This window comes from Falco punctatus (genome assembly GCF_963210335.1).
Source record: "Falco punctatus genome assembly, chromosome: 12".
Taxonomy (NCBI): Eukaryota; Metazoa; Chordata; class Aves; order Falconiformes; family Falconidae; genus Falco; species Falco punctatus.
In genome coordinates this window covers 22,880,888-22,894,911 of record NC_137592.1, presented here as the reverse complement: position 1 = coordinate 22,894,911, position 14,024 = coordinate 22,880,888, and the positions used below count along the sequence as shown (strand labels likewise).

At 39.8% G+C, this 14,024-nt stretch overlaps 1 protein-coding gene across 3 annotated transcripts in view; it reads left to right on the top strand.

Annotated features, from left to right (window-relative positions):
* The window catches only part of LPGAT1 (lysophosphatidylglycerol acyltransferase 1), a 67,717-nt gene extending 59,897 nt beyond the window's left edge, over positions 1 to 7,820 (top strand). For all 3 annotated transcript variants that reach the window (XM_080407978.1, XM_080407979.1, XM_080407980.1), the window contains one exon: positions 1,954 to 7,820. In XM_080407978.1, coding sequence (XP_080264104.1) covers positions 1,954 to 2,105 — 152 coding nt within the window. In that variant the 3' untranslated portion in view covers positions 2,106 to 7,820. The remainder of the gene's footprint in view (positions 1 to 1,953) is intronic.
* Positions 7,821 to 14,024: the final 6,204 nt, after the last annotated feature.

Sequence of the window (14,024 nt, the reverse complement as noted above, 5' to 3'; positions counted from 1 at the left end):
TCTGTATGAATAAGCAGTACAGACTCCTATTTTAGCAGCTAGTAAAAAGCTCATGTTGGCAAGTTCATGATTTCTCTGAAGTCTTCAGCAAGATAACCTTGAACACTGCAGTAACACAAATGATTACATTCAGCAGGACAAAAGCACGTGGAGACTAATTAAAAAAAAAAAAAAAAACAAACTGTAAACTAGGAGCTTATCAGCTGGAAATAAGTAATTTTATACTGAAGTCCTCATGCTCCTCATTCACTCTGATCGTAAGCCAGCTGGTGATGTCACTAAGAAAGTAAGCCATGTCATCGTACGGGGCAACAGAAGAGGGTTTTCACTAGTGCTGTGGAAATACTTTTCTTTGTATCAAATCTGAAACCTCATCTGGAAATTCTGTGTTCAGGTCCATCATCCCAGTTCAAGAAACACCAGCTGAACTGGGAAGAGGGACAGATAACAGGTGCTAAGGTGATTAAGGGGAAGGAGTTGTTCCTGTGAAGGACAGCTAAAAGTGCTTGGCTTGTGTCAGCTAGGGAAGTAAAGGATTGTTTTCCCTGAAAGATATGAGTTGGGGTGGGGGAGAGACAGTTGCTATCTGTACCAAGGAAAAAAGAAAGTTATTTAAACCAAAGGGCAGTGTTGGTACAGAAAAACAAATGGGCCATGGAAGAACAAGTGTAGTGTAGAGCAGACAAATGGAAGCTTAGCAGTGAGAATTACTGGGGAATAAATGGTGCGGCAAATCTGCCCATGTGTGAAAATGCATATGGGGAAAGGAGGATGGGACTTATCAAGGGGTTTTTTTAGGGTTTGGTTGTTTGGGTTTTTTTAAAGTTGCATTTGGGTTTGGTGTTGTTTTTTTTTTTTATTTAAATTTAAGAGCATTCATACAGGAAAAAAGGCTTTGTCTTAAATGCTTGTGCAATTCCTCCAGTGATTGCAAATATGAAGTGTGGAGATCAGTTGCTGATGGTATCTAATTGCCTAAATTGTGTGGGTTTTAAGATTAAAAATTGACACTGCTATATTGTTACTCTTTGAATCATTCATCTCTTGTTCTTGTATGAGTAGCTGTGATTCCATAATGCTGCAGCAAGTACATCATCTCTGGTATCTTTAGAGTTTTTATATCCACTGTTCAGGATTAACAACAACAAAAGTGGTTCGTATCGTTTAAGCTTTGTGCATCTCAGTAAAATTTAACGCAAATTATTTAGTATGCTGATGTAAATATATGCAAACAATTTGCTTATCATAAAACTGATGCATTCACAAGATACATTTAATTTAGTGTTGTAGGTCAGAAAATGTCAAAATAGGAAAAAGTGAACTTTTTTAATTGTCAGCTGTTATCTCCTGCCAGTCTCTTGTCTAAACAGGCATTTCAGTAAAATCTTTCTGGAAAACTGTGTGGCAAATCACAATGCTTCCTGAGGCTATATGACTGGCTGGCCAATGAATGTTCAAACAACATAAGGAAACTGTTGTTTAAAAAAAAAAAAAATGTGTGTATATTTATATTTTCAAGAGGAACCTTGAGAATATATGTGTGTTGCTGCTTCACGGTATAGAAAACCATTACCAAGCAACTGTGAAGTTTAATATGGAATCCATTCAATTTTATCATACAGATGTTACTAAAACTTCAAAAATTACACAGAAAACTTATTTGACAGTTGGTTCTCCCTGCAAAAGTTGACTACAGTGAGGACAGCTGCTTTTAAGGAATGAAATGAAAATTATTCTTAATAATTATAAGGGCTTTTGTTTGGATTTTTTTAATATTTTCTTGAAGGTAACTGATACTGCTGGAGAATTTTTTGAAAGTTTAAATAGCACAGAAGTAACCAACTAATTGTTTGTGGGCATGGCTGCTGGGACAAACAGTGATGGTAAGGAATCGTGCGTTAGGCTATCATTCCTGCTTCAGAAGCATTAAATGCATTTTCTTTTCTCTTTTAGGAGCTTTTCCTCCACTGCAGGGTCAAACAAAAGCTATTTCTCGGGAGATGACCCTCAGTAACCTGTGGCTAGTTGGCATACAATCACTTGCATTTTTGTCAGGCGGTATGTGGTACTGTATCTTTCAGTATTTTTATCATTGCCTATTTTAAAAGTGGAATGGGACCTGAGGACACAGTGGGAATCCAGGCTCTTGCAAATGAGTATCATGTTGTATGTGCAAATGTGAATATTCAAGAGTAAAGGAAAATACTGGACAGACTCTTGCCTCTCTTTGGGGAATTTTAAGCTCCACTAAAAGTGAAGATCAGTAACGTAGTGACCTGATGATGTATTATTTTAAGAATTGTCTGTATTTTTAAAAATGTATACTCTCACCCACACTTAAGCAAATTCAGCATTTGGACAAAAGGTGCAATTGTACAACCACCGTAGAAGAATGTCTGTGACAAGAAAGCTCTGTCACCGCAAGTATTTCTTGGCATTGTAGTTAGAGCTCAGAAAATTCAGCAACTTGTCTCTTCAGTAGTCTGTACAGCATTGGTGTGGTAGAGATTCCTCATTTGCACAACTTGTACTTTATTGCAACTCATTGTGCTGGAGTCAAAGATACTCAGCAGAGCTGGTGGTGGTATCTTTGTGGCTACGCAGTCAGCAGTTGTTGTATTAGACACATTGATCTAAAACCAAGACCCAAATAAGATCCAGCGTCAAGTGTGTTTTGTGAGGAATCAGTCCTCAAAAAAGCATTGCAGCAGCATCGTGTGATTAAAAGCTATCCACATTTGATGAATCAGCCCATCCCTGCTGTGGTCTTACCACCAGCTCCCTGAATTCCATGTGCTACCAGTATCTCATATTATGAGAAAACTTGGAAAATACAAAGTCACTTGGTTAATTTTCCCTTTTTGTTCAGAATGCATCTTAATGATCATTATCAGTTTTGAAAATGCACTTTTAAAGGTGAAAATACAGTGAAGGAAAGGCATAAAACTTCGGGAATAGAGGAAACCTTTATTTGTCACGCGTTGGAAGGCAGAGCAATTCTAGCTGTTTCTGAAGGTCTGCTGGTGCTGCTGGTGATTTTTAGCCACCTTTGTATTTTGTATACTGCAGTCCAACCAAGGTGACCTTTGAGTGGTTTATAGAGGCCTTTTTCTCCCCGCTAGTTGCAACCGCGCTAAATATACTTGTGGGAGAGTTTAAATAATTCAATGCCAATCATCTTAATGTTTTGCTAAGGAGTAATAGAAGAAAAACTAGTTTTGTAAAAATTAAAAATAGGTATAATTGCTATCATAAATCCATAGGAAGATACTACTGCAAAAAAAAAAAAAAGGTAAATACTCCAAGTAACTACATGGAGGGCAGTATTAACTAGCTCACCACCGTGCTGAAATCTTACTGGAAGAAAGATGAGTTGAATTGAAGGGCAAACTGGAACAGAAGACACGTTAGGATGCTTTTGAAAGGATGCCTGTGATGTATGGCCGTACTTCTGGCAGGTCTAGTTGGCATTATGTTCATGTGATTATATACAGATTTGAGAGAGCTGTTCCTAAAATAAAACTAATCTCTCTAAATACAAGCAGGATAGCCAGAACTTCAAATGTTGGCACACTGCCTTTTACAGAGTAATTTTACTGAGAACAAAGTAAGCCCTCAGTAGTTTTGGCTCCGAGTTAGCAGTATTGATCCCCCTGCTCTCCCGCTCCTGCCACATGAATCACAGTGGGTGGTGTGCAGAATATAAAAGCTAGCCCGTGTTCCTTTTGCGGGGGGAGCTGAGAGCATACTAAAATACAAAGCAATGCCAATTTCCCTGGCTTAATGGAAAAATACCTGGTCAAATATGCCACCCCTGCCTCCCCTAAAGCAGTAGTTTTATCCTAAGGTAGCTCAGTGGGGATGGTTGCAAAATGATACCCCATAGTAAGTTCCCCTGAACTGAGTCCCCTCATTGACTGGGAAGAATCACTGCAGCTGCCAGGGAAAGGGCAGTGTTTGCCTACAGCTTCATGTTTTCAATAAGACACCGTTTCCAAATCCCAACTCTTTACACCCAGTCACACACCGCACCTGAATTCTGGTATAATGTAAAATCAGTTTAAAGAAAGGTATGCCCTGAAAGGGAGGCAGTCTTGGGAGTATTTTTTTTTCCTGTTGCTCTTGCTAAAGTACAGCTGATGGAATGAATGTATTTAATCTGCCATTTTACAGGAGGGTGTTGGGACAGCTCAGCGCCGTTACCAAAAGTGGTTATGTGTGCTGCATGTGGGCGTAAATGGACTCTCAACACTGCAAATTGCAGATGGCAAGCTACTTATTTCTGTCCTCTACTAGGTGGTTTGATCAGAACCCCAGAGATGCCCATAGTACAGCTGGTTTTATTTTGAGCTAGGACAGACTGGAGTGATATAAAAAGGGAAGTTTATATAAGCAGATTGCACAGCAGTAGCTCACATCAGGAGATTGTTCTTTATAGACCCTGTGAACTCTGTGTAAGAGCACACTGTTTTTTCAAATGCAGTATTTTTTTTTCCAGTGGATTGCAGTCAATAGTGAGTGTTCACATGCTGCCTAAAGAAATTAGTAATGCGCAATAATGTTTCAGATAATCATTTGATTTATCTGGTCCTGTTCATTTTCAGTTTATTCCTCTGTAGTTCTTTTACTATCGTGAGCCATTTGTTTTCAAGCACTGATTGTTGTTTCGATAGGTGAGTAAGTAGTATTAGGTCTTGGGCTTCTTTCCTGCCTGCACTGGAAAATGTGAAGAGTGCCTGGCGTTGTGTCTCCTTACGGCTGAGTTGCTGTAGATGACAGTGGAATGAAACCATTGTCAGGAAACTCCAAAGTACCCTCCCGGCATGAACTTGGATGCTGCTTCATGAAAGAGAATAAATTGGATAAAAGAAGTTTTTCTATTAAGGGAAAAGCACAAAATGGATACAACATAGAGGAGATTCTGTGCTAATAATACCATTATTGGTCAAGACTGTTTGGAGCTTAGCAGGCAAGTGTGTAAAACATCAGTTCCTGTCGGTTGCAGTTCAGTCCTACCTTCTGGCAGTTGGCTCGTGTCACAGATGTAGTGGGCATTTTGCTGAGCCATCCATGGGCTTCCTCTTCTGAAGCATTCAAAATGCATTTGGTAGAAAACGGTGTTAATGAAGCCTACATTTGATCACAAAATGGTTAATTAATGTATGTTTGACTTTATATTAGGGGGAAATATAATGGAAGAATGTATAAAGTGTTAAAGAATGAAAAATTCACAGAAAAAATGCTGTTGCACACAGAAGTGAGAACACAGCGATTTAAGCCTATTGTGAATAAAGATGGTTCTCTGCCAGGGTTGCACACAAAACATCTGTACGTTTCTATGTTTAATTGTTCATAAACAAGTTGTTACATTTTGAGTCGATGTAAGTCCTAATGGTATAGCGTTGCTGCTCTTCAAAGCCCATGACATGAGGAGTGTCTGCTCCTTCACAACGAGCAGCGTTTTCTTCAGTGCCCGTTGGTGAGCGCGCTTTCCTTACAGGTTCTCATGTATTCTACATACGGTTCTATCAAGTATTGCAGTAACGATGTCTCTTGCAGGAGGGATTTCTTTTTTTTTAAGCTGCTCTCACCAGATTTTGAAAAGCACTATTTCAGCTTAACCTGCATGCTGGAAAATTACAAGCTTCCTTCTCACTCCTGCAGCCCCAGCATCAAAAGAAGATGCATCTTATTGCAGTAAAAATACAATGATCACTGTGGTACTGTTCATTGTTCAATTGTTTTGCAAATGATGTAACTTTTTTTGTCTGACACTGCCGTAAAGTGCTGTTCACTTTTTTCACCTGTTTGTACAAGATAATACAGATACCGATCACTGTGTGTGACAGGACTCAACTGCTCCGCTTTGCCTTGACATAAAATTTTGGGACCAAAGGTACTTCAAACTGGGATTTCCAAATCATGAGTCCGGGGTTGGGTGCGTTCTCCTGATAGGCAGCTGGAGATTTTGTGGTGATCTGATACAGTCACACAAAATAATTACACATCTGGGGACTGTATCGTTTGGAAATAATGGAGCCATATGAAATAAAAGGTTATTTTTCAAAATTGCGTATTTGATAGTTTTTACACTTTTTTTAAAAAGAACAACAATTGGAAGAGCAAAATTGAAACCGTTCTCTGGTTTAAAATGTCAGCATACATTATGAACACTTCCGAGCAGCTTTTTTTTTTTTTCTGTGAAAACTGTAGACTACCTGGCTGTGATACAAAACAAATATTTAAAAGGATTCTATGCATTTTAAAATTAAACCTTTTATTTTAAAATTGGATGAAGTAATTATTCATTGAACAACTGTCCTATTAAAGTTCCTTAAAATTACTCTACAATGGTGTTCATTCTGTATGACAAAAATTGGTTTTCTTGATACCAGTTATTTTCACCTCCGATTCTCTCCTTTCCTTCTGTGTTACCTGCATTTTTGGTTTGTGTGATAAAATGGATGCAGAAGCCTTTTGTGATTTTGCAAAGGGCTGGTTGTGTTTGGAATTCTCTTATTGAATTTGTTCTTATTGGATTTTTTTTAATCAAATCTTTCCAGCACCCAAGATATCTTTCAGAAATGTACACAGAAACCAGAAGCAGCATTTCTCTACAGAGGTTATTAGGTGTCTTTCCCTTTTTTTTTTTTTTTTTTTTTTTTGGTGTGTGGCAAAAATAAAGCTGGTTTTTTTTTCAGGATTATTTAATGTGCTTCTAATCCTTAATAGATGAGATGTTTTTTCTTTGATGGTTGTATTTATCGTGCTTATATCTATTAGATACACAATCTCTATTGTGCTTACCATAAACACAACTAATAGTGAAATAATGCTTTGTTTCGTGATACAGCTGCAGTGTTAATTTGTGATAGATAACATTGCTTATTGGAGTGTTCATGAGGAAAGGCACAGAAACTAACGTTTCTATGCCAGAAGTGGTACGGGGAGGAGCGAAGCAGTACGGAGGAAGGGGGAAAGTAGCTTCTGCAGCACTTGCTCCCTCCAGCACCTGCTGGAAACTGCTGGTGCTCAGGCTGCAGTTTCTCTGCAGGTCACTGCTTAGCAATGAGTCTCCTGAAGTGTCAGGGCCGAGGGCATGCCACGGGCAGAACCCGGGCCATCGACCCCGGATTGCCACCATCCTAGGAAGATGTGAATGCAAACCTTTTGCAATCAAGGCTGTAGTCATTTTGTAGATAAATATATTTTTGAACAGAGTGGTCTGTTTTTAAACAACTTCAGCTAGGCAAAGCAATATCAAGTGGAACAGTGCGCCCGTCATTCTGTGGCCCTGGCATCTCTCGCTAGCGATAGCTCTTTAGCTCCGTGTTGCCTTTCATGTTAACTGCTGGTGCGTAATATTGCAATATATAACAAAGAAAAAAAGAACTCCTTGGAGCATAGTAAGACATCTTGCACAATTTCCAAAACAGCACCATGGTTGTAGTTATGTCTACCTCTTGGTTTCCCTTCTGGGTTTTGTCTTGGTTTGTCTGTGTGGTGTTTTTCTGTGAGGGGTGAGGGGAATCGGGGAGTGGGAGGGAGAAAGTGGGAGGGAAGACTTGAAATCTGAATATTAAGACACTGGTGGGGGATCCAGTGCTTACCAGCCGTGTTGTCATATTGAAAAAGCCATTGTTTTTAATTCCTGCCTAGTACAAAATGTTTGTTTTAAAAAAATCCTTCCTGCCGGAAAGAAAAATGTATTTTTAAAAAGAAAAGACATCCCTCTTTTGGCTATGAGAATGTCAGCTGTATGAGTTGTGACCATATCATGACATGCTGATCAGATATAAATAAATTTTTATCTCTCAGGACTCTATCTTGTATTTTTACTCTTCTGGTCATGGTCAGAAGTTTTCTGAAAGGATGCTCTGCATATTTTAATATCAGTAATTTCAGCTGAGGCAGCAAATAAAAAACTTACGTGAATGTAATGTGCGCTTACTCCAGTTTACAAAGAAATGTTCCTTCTTGATTGAAAAAATTCACCCTGTGAAATGTACTGAAAGGCTTGCCGCAGGTTAGCTCAGGGCCCAGGGGAACTGCTGCTGTTTGGTTCCAGTTCCAGGTATTTCTCTCCCTCCTCCTCCTCCTGCCTCTTTGAGAGCTGCTGTGAGCTTCAGCTATACCATAACGTAGCACACTTAGCCCGTGGGCACGTGGGAGAGAGTACGTAACTTCCAGGCTGATTGTAAACGGGTGGCTTCTTTTGGAAGAAGCGGCAGTGTAGTGGGCAGAGCTGTAAGAATGGGGCTGGCAGCGGACTGGGGGTCTGAAGCGTGGGCAAAAACGGGCAACACAAGGTGGTCAGATGTGTTACGTGCTGTGGTCACCTTTTCTTTCCTTCCAAGATCACAGTATCTTTCTGAAAAAAAAGGCTTTCTTGTTAAATACTTACAGATTCTAGCTATATAAAGTTATTAAACTTCCAGTATGTCCTTAGGTTCTCTGTGGAATAAGGAAGAGGTCTCTTCAGTCAGTTGTCCTTTCTAATGTCAGTCTGGTTTTGTACCAAATTAGCCAGTTGGTTTGATTAAGACTTCTCCATGAAGTTGGAGAAGCGATACATCAGGAAATTCAGAGCAGCTAGTGCTAGCATCTAGTGCAGCTGAAGAAAGGCTGCTTATGTTTTTACTTTAAAAAAAAAAAATTGTAGAATTTGTAAATGATGCTATTGCACAAGTATTAAAGGGTGACAAGAACAGATAATTGATCTATGAGTATTAAAGATGGCAAGGAGCTCACTGGATTTTTAAGTTTACCTTGGAAAATTTGGGAAAGTTCCAAAAAAGTGGACATTGTGACAAGTATAAGTAAGATCAAACTCTGGGCCTATGCAATAAGCTACGGTCAGTAAGGCCCGTGGGCATGGCCTTGGGAAAAAGCAACAATGGTTTTGCTAAACAAAATGACGGATCTAAACTTGAGATGGCAAGTGCAGCCAACTACAGTATGACAGAATATAGCTCATACTTTGTAATCTTACTTGAGAATCTGAAGGAGAGAAACTAGGAAAGGTCAGTTTAGACTATATTGCTTTTGAAAAGAAAATTTTCCGTTTGCAGTTAACTAGTATAATTCTGCAGATCTGTTTCACAATTGACAATATTTTCATAAATGATATTATTCTACCGATTTGTTATTTATGAGGACAAGTCACTGAGTACTCCACATCACTTTGTAAAGGGTGTGTTTGACAGTAAGCAGAAGGAAGGTCATCTAGCCACGATAGATGTCTATCAGGAAGATAAATGATCCCAGAAGACAGTGGCACTGAAAAGAGTTTAGAGACTGGCACCTGATGTCTGCATATGAGTTTCCATTGTAAATAAATACTTATAAATAAATAAATGGGCAGATCTGACCCTTTGAGCAGATCATGCCCAGTAGAAGCAGAGGCTGGTAGGAGTTTGGTCTGCAGCATTAGTGAGACCATATATTGCATATTGACTCAAAATGGCTCTGCAAGATGGAAAAGTTGATGAACTAGCCTTTCCCTCCCCAGAGTGTCCTTGTTTCTAGGCTAGGCACAGATGGCTGGCTGGCGAGTTGAAATGAATGCTGCCCAGCCCCTTAGTACGGTTTTCCTCACCTCCGAGGGGTGGCTGGCTGCTCACTGCTCCTCCTGGCTGTCATGTCTTTGGTGCAACTGCACACTCCCTGCTCTGAGTGAGCTATGGCGCTTTAACTCATCGGCCTGCCACACCTTGGGCCTTCTTTTCTTTTCCCTTGCCCCATAATTTTGCCTGTTTTTTAGGGAAGAATCATTGTCCTTAATCCACTGGCTCTCTCCTCAGAAGCAGCGGACTCCATCACACAGGAGGTTAGAAGCTGGAACTTTGGGTTTAGACGCAACAACGTTAAACACTCCTGCTCAGTAACTTCAGTCACACCCGCACCTACCACCAACACATCCAGTCAGCAAGCCTGTTTCCTTCTTTTCTTGCACACACCTTTTCTGAGGAGGTGGTGATAGGTACAGCAGCACTGTGAACCCCCCAGCCTGCCAGAGCTTTCTCCCAAGGTGAAGCTGCTGGATATTCTTCTCACTCCACACTTTTGAAAACACTGAAGATGCTTTTGTGGTTGTTCTTGTTGTGTTCCCTTATACCTGTGTTTTTCTTAGGCCGACACATTGCATCTTAACTCATCGGCAAGTATGTGAAGGGTAGAAGGCTAGACCGAGTAGATAAGGGCTGTCCTGCACCCGTATCTTGAAGTGCACAGGATGTTACGCATCCTTCTGAAACAAGAAGGAACACTCCCTCCACTGGACAAGAAGGTGATTTTCCTGCATTGAAAATGGCAAACATAAAATCTGTAGAACAGACCCAATGGCTTGGCATGGGGCGGGGCAGACGGGGTTGCTGCTGCTTTGAGTAAATACTCCCTCGCAGCTGGTAGAAGCAGCGGAACATTTTACGTGCCGTGCTCTGCTCTGTCACACCACAGCCAATGGCTTACGGGGCCTGTGCGTGACAGGCACAATTGTAAGAGCCTTCAGAGCTGAACCTCATATACTATAATTAGGGTGGGGTTGTTTTCCTAGGAAGTTTCTTAGACAAAACTGATGACAAAAGTAAGTATAAATATTATCTTAATAGACCATTAGAGTCCTAAAACTAATTGCCCACAAGCCTGCAGTAATAGTTGCTGAAACAGCATCGATGAACTACTGCTGGATTATTTTTTGGCAACTAAATTTCCTCCCGCTTCTGTTTATTCCAATACTGCGTATTGATTCCATTGTCACTGAAAGTTGTAGCTGATGGGTTTTCTTACTCCAGCCATTGCCCTGTGGTGATACTCGTGAGGCGTGCTATGTGTTTTATGTTTACACTGAAGCTGTTAGCCAGCATTCGGAACAGTAGTATGTTTTGCAGACAGCTAAGTATTTGCTAAGTGGACAGAACATGAATGGGATGACAGTCTCCAAAGGTTGGCTGTAACACCTACTACTGTGTTCCCCTTACACAAGTCTCTCAGCCGTGCTAAGAGAAGGATCTAGATCAAGACTGATTTTTAGCATTAGCTGTTGAATAAACTTACACACACACACATGAAGCTATACCACCCCACCCTCTAAAAGACTCCAGACAGAGCCATTTAAAGTTACAAAGGTAATCTGGAAAAACTTATTTAAGTGAAAGAATAAAGTCTAGTCTGCTTAGTTTATCCAAAGGTGAGTAAAATACAATTCTGTTATGTACAAGTACTCAGCAGGTGCTGTCAGTCATGGACTGCAGTCTGGAAGAAAAGATTTAAGATGCAGCAATTCAGTGCAAAATCTAGCCGGGTTCAGAACGAGGAAGGCAGGGAAAGCTCCACCTTGGGTATGTGCTCAGTTCTCCATCCCTCAAGTCTTGAAATCAAAACTGTTGTCTTAAATATTTTATTACAGAGCTGAAATAGAAGTAGGTACTGTTTAGCCTAATTACAGTGGGAGGTTGCGACCTACATTATGCAGGTAACTAGACTAGGTAATTGTCATGATGGTTTCTGGCCTGCAAGTCTATGAAACTTGCAATTTTATTAGTAGATAGATGGCCAATTATTTTTTTAGGCTTGTAACTTCTCAACACAATGTTTCTGTTTTCTACTTCAGGCTTGCGAAGACCCTGATTCTGCAAGAAACAGCAACAAATACAGTACTAATGTTTCAGCCTACTCAATAATTTTCATATTTGGAGTTACTATTAAAATGCTTTCCTTTATTACATAAACACAGATGACTGGAGCTAGAGAATGAGGCCCCAGAGATGTCTGAGCCATTATCCTCACACCCAGAATAGCCAGAACAAGTGCCTCAGGGAAAATTGTAAGGATCCCTGGAGTGGATGAGCATCGAGTAACCTTGCTATATATAGGAATTTTCTTCCGAACCCTTCCATTAGAAGCTGGATTATGTCCTGGCCCGCTGAAATTTATATCCCTATGTTGTTTTTCTTTTAGTTTGCTTCCTCAGTATTGGGTTTGTTTTGTTGTTCTGATATTTTTTTGAGCTTGGGGAGGTCAATGAGTCCTGCAGGCCACTTACAAGCACTTTCAAAAGTCCGCTTTGTTTCAGAAAAAGCTTAACTTGTTAGAAATGTTCTGGTTTTGCATTGGTTGTTCCTTCCCTCTTGTGTTATGAGGAGGTTTAAACAAAAAAATCCCTGATGTAGCTTTTTTTTCTCTACTTTTCCTGGGTTTATATACCTCTGTCAGCCTACCACAACTGAGGCTTTCTCTGAACTATTTAAATGTCTGGTCTCATTCTGGTAGATCCATCACCTGCATAGTTAAGTTCCTTCTGCTTTTTATTATAACATTCAGAGAATTGATTGTCCTATCAGTATAATTTATTTAAATACAGCTTGATGGTGAGAGGATTAGATTTATTAATGGATTTACCATTAGTGATTTCCTGACTCCAGTGAAACGTGTATAAATCAAGCAGTAAATACGTTAGCAGCTGCAGCAGAAAAAATCTTCTGCCATTAGTTTTTAATTTCCTGCACAAAAATACACACATTTAATTTTATTGCATAGTGAAGACGACTGAAAAGATGAAGCTGTTCCGTAAGGTAAAGTGAGCTAATGGGGAATCTACTTTCTTCATCCTAGTCTGTCTGTCTTCAGAAAGCAAAGCAAAAACCACTCAAATGAAGTTAAGTTTAATAAGCCTCTGCTGGTATCCCCCTGAAATCTTGGAGACCCGAGCAGTTGTTTATAGAAACCCATGTGCTGCTACCCTGAACCAGAGCCACTGGTTGAGAGCTCTTTGGGGAGCAGCTCTGTCTCCCTAAAGTTGATCTATGAAAAGTTGGCCTCTGATTTTTATTTACGGACCTTTAATTTATCATATGAAAATAAAATCAAAATATTTTTAAGCCAAAAAGTGAAGATGTGGAAAAACTAAATACTACTATGCAAAAAGCTCCTGATCTTTATTTTCTGGTTTGCATGTCTCTCTCCAGCACTTTGTTGTGCAAGGAGGTATTGTATGTGCTGCATATGGTAATGCAGGCAGCACAGCAAACCTGAGTTTATTAAAGGTAGATATCACAAGGTCAGAAGTGCCAGTTTCACTAATTAGCGCAATCCTGACTAAGAACAGTTACATGACTTTATTTTTAATGAGCACAAGGATTATGGGAATTTAGATAGAACAATAATCTATTTTTATCTCGTATTTTGTAAGCTCAGACGATGAGTCAAGAATAAGCTGCGTAGTAAGACAGGCCAGAGCCATAGCTAAATGAACAAAACTTCAGGAACGAAAAGTTCCTTGCTTCGCAGCACTGCATGGAAGCCTCCAGATTATGGCAATAACCCTTGATAGCAGAAGCATGTGTTACAACGACAAGGTAATGTACAAGTGTGGCACCCACCTAGGAAATTTAGTATGACAAAATTTTTTTATTTTTTAATAGTTCTGTGTTTGCAGTTCAGGAGGGAAATAAAATACATTTTGCTAACAGTTAATTATACTTATTTCTTCTAACTGCTGCATCGTCTGCTATTGAAGGTTAAGAAGGCTAAAACTGTTGGGGCGGCGGAGAGGGGTCGACACTAAAAAAGGAGTTGTAGAAAACTGCATCTTTTCAATCAACCAGTCTTCCCCTATGCTATAATCTGAGAAAGGCGTACAAGCTTAACGTTTTAACTTCATCAAGAATTCTTTAAAGACATTGATGGTTGTAAGGAATAAGAGATGCCCAATCTGTAAAGTGGTCAATTACGTTGTCATTACTGTGTGTGGCACTTGGTTAGAGAGTGCCCTGAAGCAGCACCACACAACAGTTTCACAGGCTGTGGGCTGAAAGTAAATGACAACAAACGCAAATAAGGCTCCTGTGCCTAAACCTGACAATTGAATAAGCTGCAACTCAGAATCCATTTCTGGCTCTTCGTAATGTGTCCTTTCATGCTTGGGGTTGTATTGATTTTTAATTATGATTCTTGTAAAAATAATTTTTAAACACTTATTTAATAATTTTAAAGCATTGTGTTTTAGTGAAGGGACTAAATGTTGT